At 46.0% G+C, this 13741-nt stretch overlaps 1 protein-coding gene across 4 annotated transcripts in view; it reads left to right on the top strand.

Annotated features, from left to right (window-relative positions):
- Positions 1–13741, top strand: part of CDH4 (cadherin 4) — a 415526-nt gene that overhangs the window by 389212 nt on the left and 12573 nt on the right. For all 4 annotated transcript variants that reach the window (XR_005982316.2, XM_030289048.4, XM_072917016.1 and 1 more), the window contains 3 exons: positions 2033–2218; positions 7367–7620; positions 10697–10839. Coding sequence is in view for 3 of the 4 variants with exons in the window: in XM_030289048.4 (XP_030144908.2) it covers positions 2033–2218; positions 7367–7620; positions 10697–10839 (583 nt within the window). In the remaining variant the exon portion in view is untranslated. The remainder of the gene's footprint in view (positions 1–2032; positions 2219–7366; positions 7621–10696; positions 10840–13741) is intronic.

Here is a 13741-nt window from a genome sequence, read left to right as displayed (position 1 = left end):
GATGAACTCCTGGATTGCCCAGGATGTGCTGAGCATTGTGGTTTTCACCCACATCAGTTTGGAAAAGCTTTATAGGCTGCTGTGATCTTCCTCTAGGCTTTATATTGGCATGAACTTGTGTATTTATAATTTTTAATATAACCTCATGTTTTAAAATATGTAAGCTCTATCACTGTGGGCTGAAAACAGATGTAGTGATGGCTGCTAGAGGAGCTTCAGTAAAATCTGTTGGGTGGGGTTTTTCATGTAGCCCAAACTCCTTGGCAGCACCTGGGGTGTTCAGGGATCATATAAGACTGGCCCTCTTAAATGGGTTAAATACAACTGATGGTTTGTTCTTAATGACTTAATTCTGTTTGGTTCTGCAGGGCATAAGCCTAGGATTGACAGATGAAATCAGTGGTCCTGGGTTGAAGATTTGAGATGTGTTTTTTTAACTTTGGAGTTAGCAGTGCAGCCTAAAAGAGACTGGGGGCTCATCAGCTTGTCACTGCTGCCATGCCATACAACATTAATTTAATGTAATGGGCAATAACTAGTGTGGATTTAGGAAGAGATGATCCTGTTTAACTAATCTGCTTCAGTGCAGACAAGGTTGATAGTAGAGTGTACATATGGCATAATCTAATGGATTTTTCAAGAGGCTTTTGATAAATTTCCATATATTTCCCTTGCTTAAGCTGTGTGCCACAGAGACTGCAAATTGGGCGAGAGAATGGGTAAAGAACAAGTGAAATCGGGGGAAATAAAGAGAATAGAAGAGCTGTAGCATGTAGTGGAATAAGAATCCTGCAGCTTCCCACCGTTCTTCCCCACCACTGGGCATGGCTGGAAAGAGATGCCATCTGCATTCACTAATGAAAACTTGTTTAGGACAGGTGCACAGCAGAAAAGAGGGCAAGATGCCATTCAGGATACCACTAAAGGACAAATTTAAATTTACATTAGCATAAGGCAGAGTGCATATTTTTGCTGTCAGCGGTGAAATAATATACACTAAATGCAAGCATCCATAACAGAGAGATGCCAAAGGATGGGGATGTGTTAGGAGGGGAAACGGACTCCTGTGCTAAGAAAGGAATGATTTATTATCATTTACGCAACCTGGCATTTGTGCACACCAAAGGCCAGATTTTAGAAGTGCTCTGCTCCTGCAGTTTGGGGCCAGAATTTCAGTTGCAGACTCCGAGCCAGCCGCTCCCGGCGTTTCCCCAGTGTTTAATTTGCCATATGTCAATCAGAGTGTTGATTTGCAAGTGCTGCTAATAGGCAGTGCTGAGACACGAGGACAGTTGAAAATTTGGGAATGTGTCTTACTGGCAGCTTTTGAGTCCGAAACACTGGAAGTATTCACAGGCCAGGATCCCTGATCAGCCATGAGATAAATCAGGGACTGGAAAGCAGAAAAGAATGCAGTTAATGTGTCAGGATGTGCCTGAACAGGACATGCTCCATGGAAATCAGTGCTAAATGAGAGAATTAAGCACCAGGAAAGGCTGTGGCAAAATCACAAGAAACACTTCAAATAATGAGACAAAATCAGGGGCAAGAAAGAAATAAAATGAAGTAAAATCACTGAAGAAGCAATAAAATGCCATCATGGAAATCTGAGTGAGGGAAAATACCTTGGGATAAACGGAGATAGTCATCCTAAAAAATGTAGACATTTCCGTATGCCATTTTCCCCTGCTGTTGACAATTAACTCTCTGGTTGCTGTAATTGAGCAAGAATATCCAGGATGCTTTTTGTTGGATTTCTTGGAGCATTTGCTGGATCTTGCAGTGGCTGTGTGATAGTGGGTTTGTTTTCCTTCGGGCTGAGAGGTGAAGTTAGGTTTTGGGAAAATACTCAAAGGAAAAAAAGAGGAAAAGCAGAATTGAGAAAGAGATGCGTTGCTCATTACAAATAACTCCATGGTCGCCTTCATGGGACTGGCTTCCCTGTGGGCACGGTGATGGAAGGGAGAGGGGAGGGAGGTGTGAGGATGGACAGAAAGCTCCCACGATGACCAGCCCTGTGATTCCTTTGCAGTATTCAGGAGAAGTGCCTGAGAACAGAGTGGAGGTTGTGGTGGCAAACCTGACGGTGATGGACCGGGACCAGCCCCACTCTCCCAACTGGAACGCCATCTACCGCATCATCAGCGGGGACCCCTCGGGCCACTTCACCATCCGCACCGACCCCGTCACCAACGAGGGCATGGTCACCGTGGTGAAGGTAAGGGGGAGCCCACGCACGCCGTGCTGTCACCCTTCCAGCTGCAGGGATCACCAGGAGCCTGCAGTTGTTTCCTGTCTGGAAATAGGAGTGCTTGGATCTGTTGTTTCCCATCTGTGTGTAGGAGTCCTGAGCACTCTCCAGTGTATGGCACTGCTTCTGGGTTTCCCAGCTCAGCCCAGCCCACCATGAGCTTTCAAAAAAGCCTCACATGCTGAACGGACTCCCAGCACCAGAACCTGACCTCCACCTCCTGCTTCTCCTTGGCTCTTTGAGCTCTGTAAAAGGGAACAAGCCTGGGCTGGGCAGCCCTGCCTTTCTTGAGCCAGGAAAGCCCCTGTTTGGTGTGGATCAAGGGCACTGTTTCACTGCCTGGGTCAGTCAAGAGATCCTCTGTGAAAGCAGGGAGTGTAGGAGAGGAGTGAATTTTCTGGTAACAGAAGGGAAGTAAATTTTCCCTTTGACTGAGTTGTTTGGCAACAAAACTGTTGGAGATATTTTCCTTTTCCTGGTATTAAGTGATAAACACACAGTGTGGGATAGATCCTCAATTCAGGACAGCTCCACTCAAAGTCAGCCCCCAGGCTGGATCAGCAGGAGATCTTGTCCAAAGACTCCCAAGAAATCAAACCAGAAATATCCACCATCCCTTCTTGCCTCCATGTGCTGGTAGAGCTGGGAGCCTCAAGATACCTGCTGCAAGTGCCAAATTGTGTTTCCTTCCTTGCCCCCATGTTTCCAAAGAACATGACTCTATCTTCATTGGAGCATTCGCTTCTCTTTCAGTTTTGAGGCCAGTGTTTTTGCAGTTGTTACACACAGCCAGGACATCACTGGGTCCCTTCAGCATTCACTGAAGCTCTTCCCACATCAGAAGCTGTGGATGCTCCCTCTGACTATGAAAAACAGCAAAGCCATCACACGTAGGCTGCTGAGATGTGCAGGAGCTGCACAACACACACTGCATGTGAGAGGATTAATACCTCCTGGGGTGGATAAAGGCAGCACCTTCTGATAAGTCTGGCCTTCCCTGACAAAAAGTTTTAATCAACTATATAGCTAGAAATACTGAAGAGCAGCATGATTCAAGAACAGCTCTGTGTTGAGCCTTGCTTCCTTGTTATTAGCCAAGTTATCAGTGAGATGCCAGTGGGGTCACGCTGGCAGGAACGTGTGAGCCTGTCCTGTTCCCTGGCCCTTGGGCTAAGTGTGTGTGTCTGCAGATGCTGCTCTGCTGAAACTTCAAAGGACACATCATCCTACCTGCCAGATATTTCAGCAAGGTCCTCTTCTTTATCACTTTTTGTTGCTCTTTCTATGAAACCTCTTCAAGCTTAGACACGTGTATATGGTTGTACATATTTGTGCAAGTATACACATATCCAAATCTGTATTTTCTGCTTAAAAAGAAAACATTCAATGAAGAAAAGTGCAAAAATTTAACTTCCACTGACATCAGCAGCCAGTCTGAAATCAAAATGCCAACATTTTCACTGCAAGTAGGGGAAGACCCCTTATTCTTAATATTGCAAAGTGTCAGGACTGTAGTTTAAAGGCACATCAAAGTGAACAACAGGGGATTTGCATGATCAACACTGCTGCACAAGGACTTGTGCATAATGAACCATCCCTTATTCACAACTTGCAGGCAAAAAGCAGGGCAAGATTTGTCAAGACACCATTGATGCTGGTGTTAATTTTCCACTGCTGTGTAACCCACAGTGATCACAAAGCAGAGAACCACATGAAAATCCGATCTCATCAAGATGAGCTCAGAGCTAGAAATCACATTGGATGTCTTCACTACATCACCTCACCTGATCCTCCTGGCCACCAGGGTTCCCTACCTCTATCTGGCTTTTTGGTGTATTTTCAGCAAGGAGAATGAGTGAAATTGCTTGTGATTAAAATTTCATGGTGAAGAAGGGAAGACTCTTAGGATTCTACCTTCTTTGAAATATTTTGTTCTCTGTTAATAAGTGAATATGCTTAAAGGTTTGGGGGATGTATTCTCATCAGACTGGGTGGCCAGTCAGAGCTTGTTCTTTGCTGTGTTGGAGCAGTTTCTTGCTGGTTTGATCACTGATGTGGGTTGAAAACACAGGTAAAAAATTAAAGTCAAGTAATGAACCAATTATTTACAGACCGTACATGGCTGGATTTTTATGTGGCTCTTCAAAGCCACTCATAGATGACTCCTGCTGCAATCAAAGGAGTGACAGTAACAGCACAGGGAGGGGGGCTCTGTGCAGAATTCCACCACTTCACCATCATTTTAGGGGCCTGAAATGGAGGGCCAGAAATCCTTCCAAGCCAGATTTCCCTTTGGAGTTCAGACTATGCTCATGGGGGCCAATTTGCAGCTGCCCTCAGCAAAAACCCATCTGTAGCTCCAGTGTGACCACCAAAAGTATAACATTTCCCATTTCTGTTCTTGCCTTTCCAAACCATTTCCATAACTGTGCAAGACCCTAATCTTCAAAGAAAGCCTTGATCAAGGGCAGAGGGAAACTTCCCACTCAGATGAGACACCGCGGAGTCTGAAGACAATCTCCCAGAGCAGCAGTGGCTGCCCTGTGGCAACCAGCTAAGTAAAATGTTATTATAAACTCTGCATGGATCAGAGCTGTGAATTTATAATGGAGATGCTGCTGAAGCTTCAGTTATTATTTGTTCAAATGTGTTCACTTCAGTTCAAAGTACCCCGAGAAAAGGAGGACACGTGGCGAGCCCTCGGCATCGCTCTGCTGCAGCCAGGCCGGAGGTGCTCATGAAGGAGGAGGATGTGCAGCATCTCCAGGGGATATTCCACAGCCAGATCACACACCAACCATCCAGCAAGGAGTATCTGCAAAAGTGCTGGTTTTTCATTTCATGTCTAGTGCTTCTTGGACATGAAAGTGAAAAGTAGGCAAGAGTCCCACATGTCCTTGTCCCAAATGTAGCAGCTCTGTGGGCTTTTTCAGGATCCTGCTGTCATGGAATCAAAGAAAATCTAGGATCATCAAGTCCAGCTGTTAACCTAGCAATGCCAGGTCCACCATGTCCCTAAAACCACATCAAGTGACCGGTGTACAGCATTTCCAGTGAGATGCATGGAGGTGGAAGGGGGGAGTGTGGTGTGAGGAGCACAGAGTGCTCTGTGCACCATTATCCTCAGAGGAAGGCAGTTTTAGGGAGCAGAGGCATGAACAGTTCTGGTATAAATTGCTTATTAAGGTGTGAAAGAAGTTCTGCCTTACGCTGGACAGTGTCTGGCTGCAAGGGGCTGCTGTCCCATGGGGTTCAATGGCCCAAACTGCCAGGACAGCACAGACTTTATTCTACCTTATTTTTTTTCTTTTTTACAAAACTGTGTGAAATAGGATTCAGTGGACAGAGGAGAAATGAGCCTATCAGCTCTGTCTTGCAGACTGAAGTGTGGTGAACACTGTTTGGTGACACTGATGCCTCCTAGACAGCCTTTGGAGTGCCTGATCCTGGTCCAGCTCTGCTCCTTGCATGGTTTTTCTGCAGCCCAAGTTTTCTTGCTACCAGAAGAAAGAGGAAGAAGCTGAGAGAGCAACCCTACATTTTTTTTTGGAGGGGGGGAACTCCACTCCTTTACATCAGGCCACATCCTAGCAGAGCTGTGTGTGGTCAGTGTGTCCTGAGCATCAGCAGCAGGGAGCTGCCCACACCATTCCCCATGGAGCTGCTCAGCCCCCAGCTGCCTCTGAGCCCCTTTGGGAGGGAGGGGCAGGGTGGCTGTGGACAGCCTAGCAAACAGAGCAGCATGAAAAAAAAAATAAAAAAAAGAAGAAAAGAAAACTGGGGGAATATAAATTAGAGGGAGTGTGAAAAGAAATTGAGGAAATGCATTAGTCAAATTGTTTCAAGGCCTTGAATAGTGTTTAAATGGGAACTTTTAGCATGCATTGGTTTTGAATGCAGCACAAGTCCGTGAGTCAGCACGGGTGGGTGTACTGGGAGTCTTTATGCTTCCTTTTATTTATTAAATGTTGGCCCTGCCTGTCAGGAAGCCATTTAGCATCGGGAACATTTGCACTTCAATCGAGTAGAGATTCCGCTGTTTTACCTTTTGCCCCTGAAATTTGTTTCTCTCGTGTAGGCTCCTATGATTTGATTTCCCTCCTGACAATACTGGGTTTTAAACAGGACGTGGCAGGCAGCTCCTGCTGCTGTAAATCCCTGTCCAAGTCGGTGTAGCTGTGGCGTTTTACACCCTGAGTGAGTGCTTTGCAGACTCAGCGCAGGAGAAGGTATTAAGGAGGATGGATATGCTTCTAAATTTATAAATCACGGCAAAGCAGTTTTTAACAAGCAGAGGTGTGATCCTGCATAACTCAAGCCTCTCTGGCAGATGATTAGCGACTTCCCTCATAATAATTAGTGGGATGGTTTAGAAACTATTATTACACTGGGCTCAGTCAGTCGTGCTAGCAAAGGCTTTTCACTCTGTCTGGCTCCTGGGACAGGCACATTGTCTTCATGTGTGTGTTGAGAAGAGATCTGTGGCCTCCCAGCAGCAAAACCCAGCTGTAAGAGCTGTAGACAACCTCCAGAAACCACGAGATGCCTTGCAGGAGGATGAGAGGTCCCACTGGAAGGACCACCTGCTTAACCTGACCAGGGATTGTTCCTGGCAGCTCCACCTTTGCTTATAAACTCATTTAAGAGGGGAAATAAAGAGCCCTTCAGGCTCATGAGTCCACAGAGACTGTCCTGGTTCCAGAGTCAGCAGTTTCAGTGCTAATAGCACTGCTAAGTGCCTGTCCCATCCCTCTGAACAGGCTCCACCTGTTACATTAGATGGGTTTGTTCATTTGATGCTCAACTCTCACAGGCAGGTTGTCTTTTGGAAACCACTTAGCATTGGAACAAAACACAGGGCAAATGCTCCCTGCTGTTTGCAATTTTTCCTTTGTGGAATTTTTTTAACTACTTGACCCTCCAAAAACTGGGAGGCCAAATTCTCCTCTGGATTGAAGTTGCTCTGGATTTACACCTTCAAAAGAACTGAGCTCAGGAGGAAACAAGATCAGGCTATGACTTTGATATCATCTGCCTTCTAGTCTTGCAGCTTCCAGCCAGAAGGTAGAATTTATCCTCTGCTTGGCTCTACACCTGCTTGTTTGTTTCTTTTAGGCAGTTGATTACGAGATGAACAGAGCTTTCATGCTGACAGTGATGGTATCAAACCAAGCTCCCCTGGCCAGTGGCATCCAGATGTCCTTCCAGTCGACAGCAGGAGTCACCATTTCGGTCACAGATGTCAACGAAGCCCCGTATTTCCCAACGAACCACAAGCTGATCAGGCTGGAGGAAGGGGTGCCGACGGGCACGGTGCTGACCACGTTTTCGGCGGTGGATCCCGATCGCTTCATGCAGCAGGCAGTAAGGTGGGACACCAGGCAGCCTGGGGGCTCCCCTGCAGCTGGGGGCTTCAGCTGCACGAGTTTGGGGAGCCCAGCAGCTGGAAGCTGATTTCCAGACTGGCTGGAAACGATGGGATGTGAATGAGATCTTGGCAGGGGGTGGCACCTGCAGTCGAGCGCTCGCACAGCGTCCTGCAGGTCTGTAAACCCACAAAACCCCTGCTCCAGGTAAGCCAGGCTCTGAGCAGCTGGGTCAAGGAGAGCAGAGTTGGATCCTGTGCTACTGGCTTGCTGTGGGGCAGATCACACCTTCAAATGAAGCAGATTGCTGCGTTGTTACTAAAGTCAGGGCTGCTTTGTACCCAGTTTTTGGCTCTGCCTCACCCAGGGTGCACTGACCTGTGTGGTTCATGCATTTCATAATCACAGAGGTTTAGAAAAAGCCATCTTTGTTATTTCTATTTTATGGGGTGGAAACTGAGGCATAGAAAGGGCTAGGCCTGGGTTTTCAAAGGGAATGGCTGGGATTTTTAATCATGCCTTGTGTTGCTTCCAGAGCATTTAGGTTGAACCTTGCTTAAAAGCGCAGTGCAAGAGGAGCTGTCGGCTAGTTCAGAGCAAGGCTGGTGGGGTTACAAACAGCTGCTGGGCAGGCTTTTAAAGTGCCAAACTTTTCAGTGTTGCTGAGCAGTCAAACACCCATTCACAGGCCATTGGCACTTGGTCTGTATCTCACCAGCGCTCCCCTTGCAGGTGCAATTTCCTCCAACTTTCCCTTTCTATTCAGAACACCTGCCTAACCTAACCTCCTCCTTAGCTGCTTTCCCTATGAATGGGATTCAGCTGGCAAAATTTTAACCTTGTAAAAGTCAGATTTCTACCCAAGCAGCTTAAGATCACTTTTAATTCATGCTGTGACCAGGAGGATGTCACTAACTCTGTTTTGTCCCACCTGGGCAGACCAGGGACTGAATCCAGGGTCCAGGACCCCGGCTCACACGCCTTCCCAGCAGGAAATAATTGGCAGAAAAGCGTAGGTGAGAATGAGTCCTTGTGACACTTTCACAACTATTTCAGCTCCCTCTGTGCAGGCAGAAAATGCATTTCCTGCTCTTGGATACTTTTACATCCACAGAAATTGTTTTCTTTTTTGCTCTCAGTCTCTAAGAGCTGTGGTGTTTTTGACAAAACCTGAGTGTACGATGTGACCACGGCTGAGGCCACTTAAACTTGCATCAGTTGTGACATTTTGTGTCAGGAAGAGTTTGAAATATTTCACCTGGCACAGAGCTGTCGGGTCTAGAAATAGGTAGTTTATTCACTGCCTCATCTTGTTGTCTTTAGACAGGCATTGTGACTTTGGAGGAAAGAGACCATCCTAACTAACAAGCCCATTTTTCTTATGTTCTTTTTGAGATATTGGCCTTTGAAGGGTCTTTATTTCCCTGATGTCTGTACCAAGGCTGGTTTTCAGAGGAGAGAACAACTCATTTGTGATTGAGTAGCCCCTCTAACCTGGAGGGGGGTGATCTGTAATCCAAATGAGCTCCTGCTGTTCCTGTCATTGCTCAGGGCATGTGTAAGGTCTGCTAAGGCTTCCTGCGAGTATGAACAGCTACTTGAGTTTTTTCTTCCTAGGGCTTCCAGGACATGCATTTTGTGCATCCACCAGCACCTCATGTCCAAACCCCAGTACAATCTCTCTCCCTTTGCATCAGGACAGCCAATGCCCAGGCTTTGCAAGGAGCAGTGGGGTGGTTTTGGGGTCCTGTCTTTGTGAGATGTAAAAAAAAGGTATTTTATTTTTTTACTTCACAGTTGACATTGGTGAGTTAAGAAAAAAGATAACCCAAAAGGCTAAACCTACAGATCCATGATAAGCACTTTGCAGAGCTGATCCAGCTGCTAGAGCCTCGCATACAAATTTCAGTCTCTAAATAGTCTTTGATGAAATAGAGTTTTTACAAATAGAAGAAGAGGAAGCAGGAGCATCTCCAGTAATGCACAGCTTGGCATGGGCAGTGTCACACCTCAGGTTATCCTCATTAGCCACAGACACATTCACAAAGCCAGCTTTGAAACTGGATTCCTGGTCGTTTAGCAGAGAAAGGGCAGGAGCCTCACAGCAGTGATACTGAAATGAAAACATCCCAAAGAGTCTAGCTCCATGAAATGTAATTCTTTCCTTTGGCAGGAGTTTGTGCAGCTGTGTGTTGCTTTTCTCTTCACATGGATTGACTCAGCTCAAGTTTCCCTTTGAGTTTCTGCTTCAAACAGCCCAATTCTGGAAAGGGATATTCACCAGAAGCCAGCAATGCTCTCACCTGCATATCTAATGAGAAATTATATAAAACTATCAGCAGGTCTGAGTTACCCATTAAACAAGCTCAGCTTCTCTTTGCTTATTTCAGTAATTTATAGTCTGGCCATTTATATGCTTCCAGTTGGATAGTTATGGTCCATCTCACTTCCAACAGTACAAAACTGGGAGGCAGAAAAGCAAGAAAATGAGCGAGTGAGAAGGATGAACTGAACACACTGATCTGGAGAACATGGGAAAAGTTTTCCCAAAAAACCCATGTTCTCAGCTGGTTTCATGGGACATGAATAGACAACAGCTGTGAATTGGCTGAGTAGTTGGGAGGTGACTCTGGCAGTGTGGTATTCCAAAGCTGTTGTTTATTAGTGGTGGGCAGTAAACAGGAATATCTTTGACTTTTGAAACTTGCTTTCAGAAGGGCAAGTCAGGAGCAGGAAAAAAGCAGGAATCCATCCTCTAATTCAGGCATATGAATGCAGTGGTCCCTGTTTCTGCTCAGCTGCAGAGACCTCAGGAAATGTCCTCTCCCAGCAGCAGGAAACTGGCATGTAAGTGGCACTTAGCGGAAAGAAGAACCTTTAAAACTAAAGTAATTGAAAAATTGAATAATTGTAAAGGTCAAACACCGGATACTCAATTAGCATTGTGTTTGTCAACAAAACCAGTTATCCAAAGGTCCTTTGAATCACAGGTCAGGAGTCCAGAAAAAAACGTATTTCAAGCAATATTAAGGATATGTCAGTGAAAAGACTGCCATGTATTTATTTCCTTTCTCTGTAGATACTCCAAGCTGTCAGATCCTGCAAACTGGCTGAACATTAATGCCACAAATGGTCAGATCACTACTGCTGCTGTCCTTGATCGAGAGTCAGACTACATTAAGAATAATGTCTACGAGGCCACATTCTTGGCGGCTGACAACGGTGAGCCCAGGCTTCACATTGTTCATGCTTCAATAAGACTCTAATGTGATGCATTAAGAGAAATGATGCCCTGACAGAGTTGTCAGTATAAGTTATCTTTTTCCCAGGTTTTTATGGTCAAAAATGTGAAAGTGGGACGGGAAATTGCTGGAGTAAATTAAATGTGCACAGTATATGGAGAGTGTTATTAAGGGAAAGGGAGGACAAATGGAAAATTGATTTGGGGAGTTCAGTGTAGTGGTGTAGCCTGGACATAAAAAAGTGTCAAAGGGATGTGCTCTCCAGGGGCTGCCGAGCACACCCATCCTGGTAATCCTCCCAAAGGCACTGATCAGAGCATTCAGCAACCCTTCCATCAGGAAGCCAGAAATAATTTTATGGGATGGCAGGAAGGTGTTAAAAATAAGCCCATCTGTTGAACTGTGGTGGCATTCATAAAAGGTGTGTCTGTCACTGGAGCTGGGTTCTTTCTGGCCACTGCCTTCCTGAAATGTGCAGCCATCATCAAATCATCTGGGTGCTGCTGTGCTTATTACCAAAGCCACTCAGGCCAGTCAGATCTCCTGGAGAAGTTCTGTTTGCTCTTCTCTTTGGAGATCACTCGGTGGTTTTGGTGCAGTCGGCACTGAGAGCTTCTGTGCTGGCCTTGCTCGAGTGGCCCAGTGCTGCTGGCCTGCTTTTCTCTTCCTAATCCTGGGTAGGAGGAACTGGTGAGTTTTGATAACCACACCCAAATGTGACCATGCTGGTATTTCATTCCTCAGTTCCTCCATCTGGAAAAGGTTCAGGACTTTCCCAGGACAAGGAGACGGTCTTCCTCCCCCTCACCCACCCTCATTTCCTGCTGCAGGGTGCTGAGCACTCAAACCAGAGCCCGGCTTCAGCAGCACAGCTCAGCCTAGGCTTGGCTGTGAGCACCTAAATATATTGCTCATACTCTGCAGGTACTTTCAGGGCAGTGCCTCTGTGATCCCTCAGGCTGGAGGTGCCGTGGTCATTATGAGCAGATTCGGTGGTGGTTGCAGGGCTAAGGAAAAGTTCCTCCCTCTGGGGTTCCATGCATCACTTCAGTCATTGCATCCCAGGTCACAGGGGTGAGGGAATCTCATGGAAGAGTTTCAGAGCTGAGGAGATGTACCAAGAAGTGCATTTTGCCCCTTCTTTGCACCATGAGTGGTAGGACTCACCCCACAGCCCCATCCTGAGCTTCCTCTCCATGAAGGCAACCAGGACAGGAAAATTTAAAATATTCTCAAATGGGTCTAGTGGTGTTCATCTGGAAAACCACAGGGCAAAACAGGTCAAATGAGTAGGCCAAGGCTGTTCACAGATGCAGTGGTAGAGTTTGAACCTATCAAACTAATCCTCACCATCTGACCTTGCAAATTCAGGCACTTGGAGCAACGTGATGTGGAGTTAACCCCTTTCCCTGGCTGTGGTGCTGATGCAGCAGTGCATCAGCACCTCCACATCCATCATTCAGCAGCTCAGAAAGTGAGGCCCTAGATAAATCTCCTTATTCTGAAAAATTAAAATCTATCACTGGTATATTGCAGCCATTAAAATGCACATAAAGCAACACCTTATTTAAAATTCTGTCTAGAGTGCTTAGGATAACAGCTAAAGTTTCATCTAGGCTAATAGACTCTTACCACATTGCTCCCAAGTTCCAGGTTCTCCAGCATCAAAGAAAAGCTTTGGGTCAAGGGTTTTGCTGGGGATTTTTCTCTCTTTCTTGAAGAAGCAGCAGCATCTTCTTTCCTTGAAGTTCTTTTTGCTGGTCTCAGTACGTGATAAAAAAGAAGTTTAGCCAGTACTCCTTGGACGTGCTCTCTTTCTCTCCTGGGCTCCAGTGTGGAGATCCTGTCTTTAAGAAAAGTCTTAGCTGCAATGTAAGGAGGGCTAAAAAGGGAGTCCTAATCAAGAGCACGGTTTTGACCTGGTTTCTGAGGAGAGAGTCCCTTGGATCACACTTGTGTCTGCACAAGAGTGGAGCCTGCCAGTGTTTGAACCCCTCAGCCAATTTCAGCCAATCTCCCAGGGAAGCTGAGAGCTTAAGTGTGTCATATTCCAGCAGGTTTCATGAAACAAAGAGCTGAGCTTGAAAACCTGGGCTTCTACCTTGCTGTGGGTATGCAGACACTGGCCCTGTGAAAAAAGCAGTGATGGAGAATTCAACCATTAAATGTAGATGCAGAAGTTGTATTGTCTTCTTCCTTTTGTTATTAATATTTCAGTCTTAATTTCAGGGATCAGACCAGCTTCTCCACTGGAATCAGAGGTGGTATTTTAGTCCTCATCTCTGAGGATGTAGTCCAAGGATCCTTCATTGCACATCAGTAGCTGTTCCATGTCCTTGCTCTCTCCATATGAGACAGCTGAAATAACGTGAAATTTATAGGACTTGGCCATTTAAATAATTGTTTACTTTTCATTGCTCCTAAAACTGCCCCGGAACTGCACTCAGGGACACAAAGAAACAAGAATACCAGGACTTGGATCCCAACAATACTCAATGGCCCAACAAAAGTGCATTTGTAGGTGCAGCAATTGCAGGTTATTTCAGCCACGTTCCAGTTAGTGCCTCTCAGGACCGAGGGTTTGTGTTCAGTCTGTCTCAGGTTACAGCACTTTTATCCCAGAAGATACTCTGGGTAATGTGAAAGCAGTAAAATCACTTTGCTTGGTCCCAAAAGTCAGTTTTCATGTCCAGCCCTGGTATCCTGGTGGGCTGTCTGCCTCTGCAGAAGCTTTCAAGGTTGATCAAAAGACATTGTTTTAGAGGGAGACCTACCCCATGCTTACAAGATGAAAGGATGAGAGTCCATGATTGAAGAGCTTATGTGGGAACCATGAAAAAAGGATTTCCAGGGCTCCTGCAGAATTTTTGAGGCTCCCTTGA

The sequence above is a fragment of the Taeniopygia guttata genome, chromosome 20 (genome assembly GCF_048771995.1).
Source record: "Taeniopygia guttata chromosome 20, bTaeGut7.mat, whole genome shotgun sequence".
In the NCBI taxonomy this organism is placed as follows: Eukaryota; Metazoa; Chordata; class Aves; order Passeriformes; family Estrildidae; genus Taeniopygia; species Taeniopygia guttata.
This window is presented reverse-complemented; position numbering and strand designations above follow the sequence as displayed.